Source organism: Penaeus chinensis, chromosome 24, assembly GCF_019202785.1.
Source record: "Penaeus chinensis breed Huanghai No. 1 chromosome 24, ASM1920278v2, whole genome shotgun sequence".
NCBI lineage: Eukaryota > Metazoa > Arthropoda > Malacostraca > Decapoda > Penaeidae > Penaeus > Penaeus chinensis.
In genome coordinates this window covers 32620521-32622861 of record NC_061842.1, presented here as the reverse complement: position 1 = coordinate 32622861, position 2341 = coordinate 32620521, and the positions used below count along the sequence as shown (strand labels likewise).

At 33.7% G+C, this 2341-nt stretch overlaps 1 protein-coding gene across 4 annotated transcripts in view; it reads left to right on the top strand.

Moving 5' to 3' along the window:
- Nucleotides 1-2136, top strand: part of LOC125038260 (caspase activity and apoptosis inhibitor 1-like) — a 3077-nt gene extending 941 nt beyond the window's left edge. For 2 of the 4 annotated variants that reach the window (XM_047631691.1, XM_047631693.1), the window contains 2 exons: nucleotides 1560-1687; nucleotides 1930-2136. In XM_047631691.1, the coding sequence (XP_047487647.1) occupies nucleotides 1583-1687; nucleotides 1930-2121 (297 nt within the window). In that variant the 5' untranslated portion in view covers nucleotides 1560-1582 and the 3' untranslated portion in view covers nucleotides 2122-2136. Of the gene's footprint in view, nucleotides 69-1559; nucleotides 1688-1929 lie in introns of all 4 variants that reach the window. The other 2 variants (XM_047631694.1, XM_047631692.1) reach the window with 2 other exon arrangements.
- Nucleotides 2137-2341: the final 205 nt, after the last annotated feature.

Genomic DNA, 2341 nt, shown 5'->3' with positions numbered 1-2341 from the left:
GTGCCGCTCACAACCTTAGTGCACTCTGTGCTCCTGAACTTCAGCTCTGTCTTGCCATGCATACCAAGGTGAAGACTGTTTTTCCTAGGCAAATGCATCTGTACTGTAAAGATTTACCTTCATCATTTCTGAAGAAGGTAGATTATTTCATGTATTTAGCAGTGCAGTTTCCCTCTTTGATTATTATAGGGCCATTACATTTTCCTATAAATGTATACCGACTTTCTTTTTAGCAACTTGTGAAGGTGATACCGTAAATGAAGAGCATCAAATTTTCTGTCCATTACAAGTAAATCTTATCTTATACTACATGGCTGCGGGAACTGAAACTATACAGAAAAGTTGGTTTGGCCAATAAGTGACATATTTTGCTTCCAATTATTCATGATGTGATGAATCTTTTGTTATTTTGGTAATTGTTCAGTCCACATTGCTCCAGCCAACAATATGAGCCAAAAATCCTTCCTTACTCTGAGGCTTAGTCCCCAGATCCCCATCTAATCACTGTAGACTTTGCCGTCCTTGAATTTTTTTCTCATTATTATTTTGATTGTGTTGTTATGATCAGTGATAGGAGACCTATTATCTCAAATCTATTCAGTGATTATGTAGTGCCAAGCAATTTCTGCATCCTACATACCTGTAGCATTTTGGAAAGATCAGTAACACTCCAGTATTCTAAAATGATGGAGCTTGTTCTTATTCCCTGTTTGACAAGGAGTTCTAGCTCTCTTCCCAGAATATTTTTGGTAGAGTGCACTAAGAGATACAGAAGTTGCAGGGATCGATGCAGAGACCAGTGGTGGATATGACATTGTTTGGAGACATTTACCATTTCCTCTGTTTTTAAACTATTCTATTCTGAACATTACTAACAGAAAGCTAATAACTTGTTTTACAAGACTCCTGTTTACAGTTGTTCAAATCTCTTTCCCTATCATAATGTGAATGTCCAGCAAACCATAGAAATAACATATTTATGACAGCCACTTCAGTATACCAAGAGATACAGAGGCCATAAGGATTGATGCAAAAACCATTGGCAGATAGACTACTGTTCTGTAAACTTTTTCCATTTTAGAAATTTGAACTTGAAAGGAACTTCAAGAACCCAATTTTAGATAGGTTTAACCAATTTTAACCAAATTATAAAGCAGCAACCACTAAATACATAAAACATTTTTTTAGGTAATATTTGAGGGGTACTGGGGATGAAAAGTGTATGCTCTTGTAATCTCTGTGTCAATATTATAAATAATTACCATATGTTTTCTTACATTTTCTCATGATATTCCTGCCTGTTTTATTAATTTTCACAATCAAAAAGGGAAAATAGATAAAGGCAGAAATGGAAAAAAAAACATATATATATATATATATATATATATATATATATATATATATATATATATATATATATATATATATATATACACACACACACACACACACATATATATATATATATATATATATATATATATATATATATATATATATATATACACACATATATACAAACACACAATATTAATATCATATTTTTCATATGGCATTAGGCAGCAGGGAGTCAACAAGGAACATGATCACACAAGACACAGATTCTCACCCTAAGCTCAAGAAAATGAAGACTAAAAAAGCCAAATTCAAGAAAGAAAAGAAGAAAAAGATGAAGAAAGGATTAGAGGTGAGAAACAATTGCTTTTTGTGGGTGATGTTTAAGGTACCAATGCCTATAAGTTATCATTTTTACTCACAGACTAGTTTCAACAGTTATTAGTTTTACTCACACCAATTTTAACTAATTTGAATCACATTATTGCCATATTGTAAAAGAAAAAATATATGTTAAAATAGATCTCAAGACTTCATTCATCGAGGAATGAATCAGGATGTTCCATTGTACAAAACAACGACTTTCCTTTTCAGAACCCAGAATCCGACAGCGAGAGCGATAATCTTGATCTCAGTCAGCCAATGTATCCATTGTCGCATTACATATCAGACCAAGAGGACCTCGTCAACCAGATGTTTTCTACTATTCGAGGCTCAAAGTTTCAAGCCATGCTTCCCCCTGTTCTGCAGGTTTGTCTTTCATGTCTGGTTGATGTCAAGGTGTGAATAGATTAGAGGGAATGGTGCTCATTAAGATGATTGGTAGAGAGAATAGAGAAACTTCGTTGATATACTGATAGTGATGAGTCATCTTTATACTGACAGAATGAATTAGTCTCCACTGAGGATAGAGATCCTTTTTTTCTTCTCACGTGTAGTCATTAATACTTTAAATAACTCAAGTGCTGTTAAAACAGTATACTGTACCTGTACCTAACTCATTCCC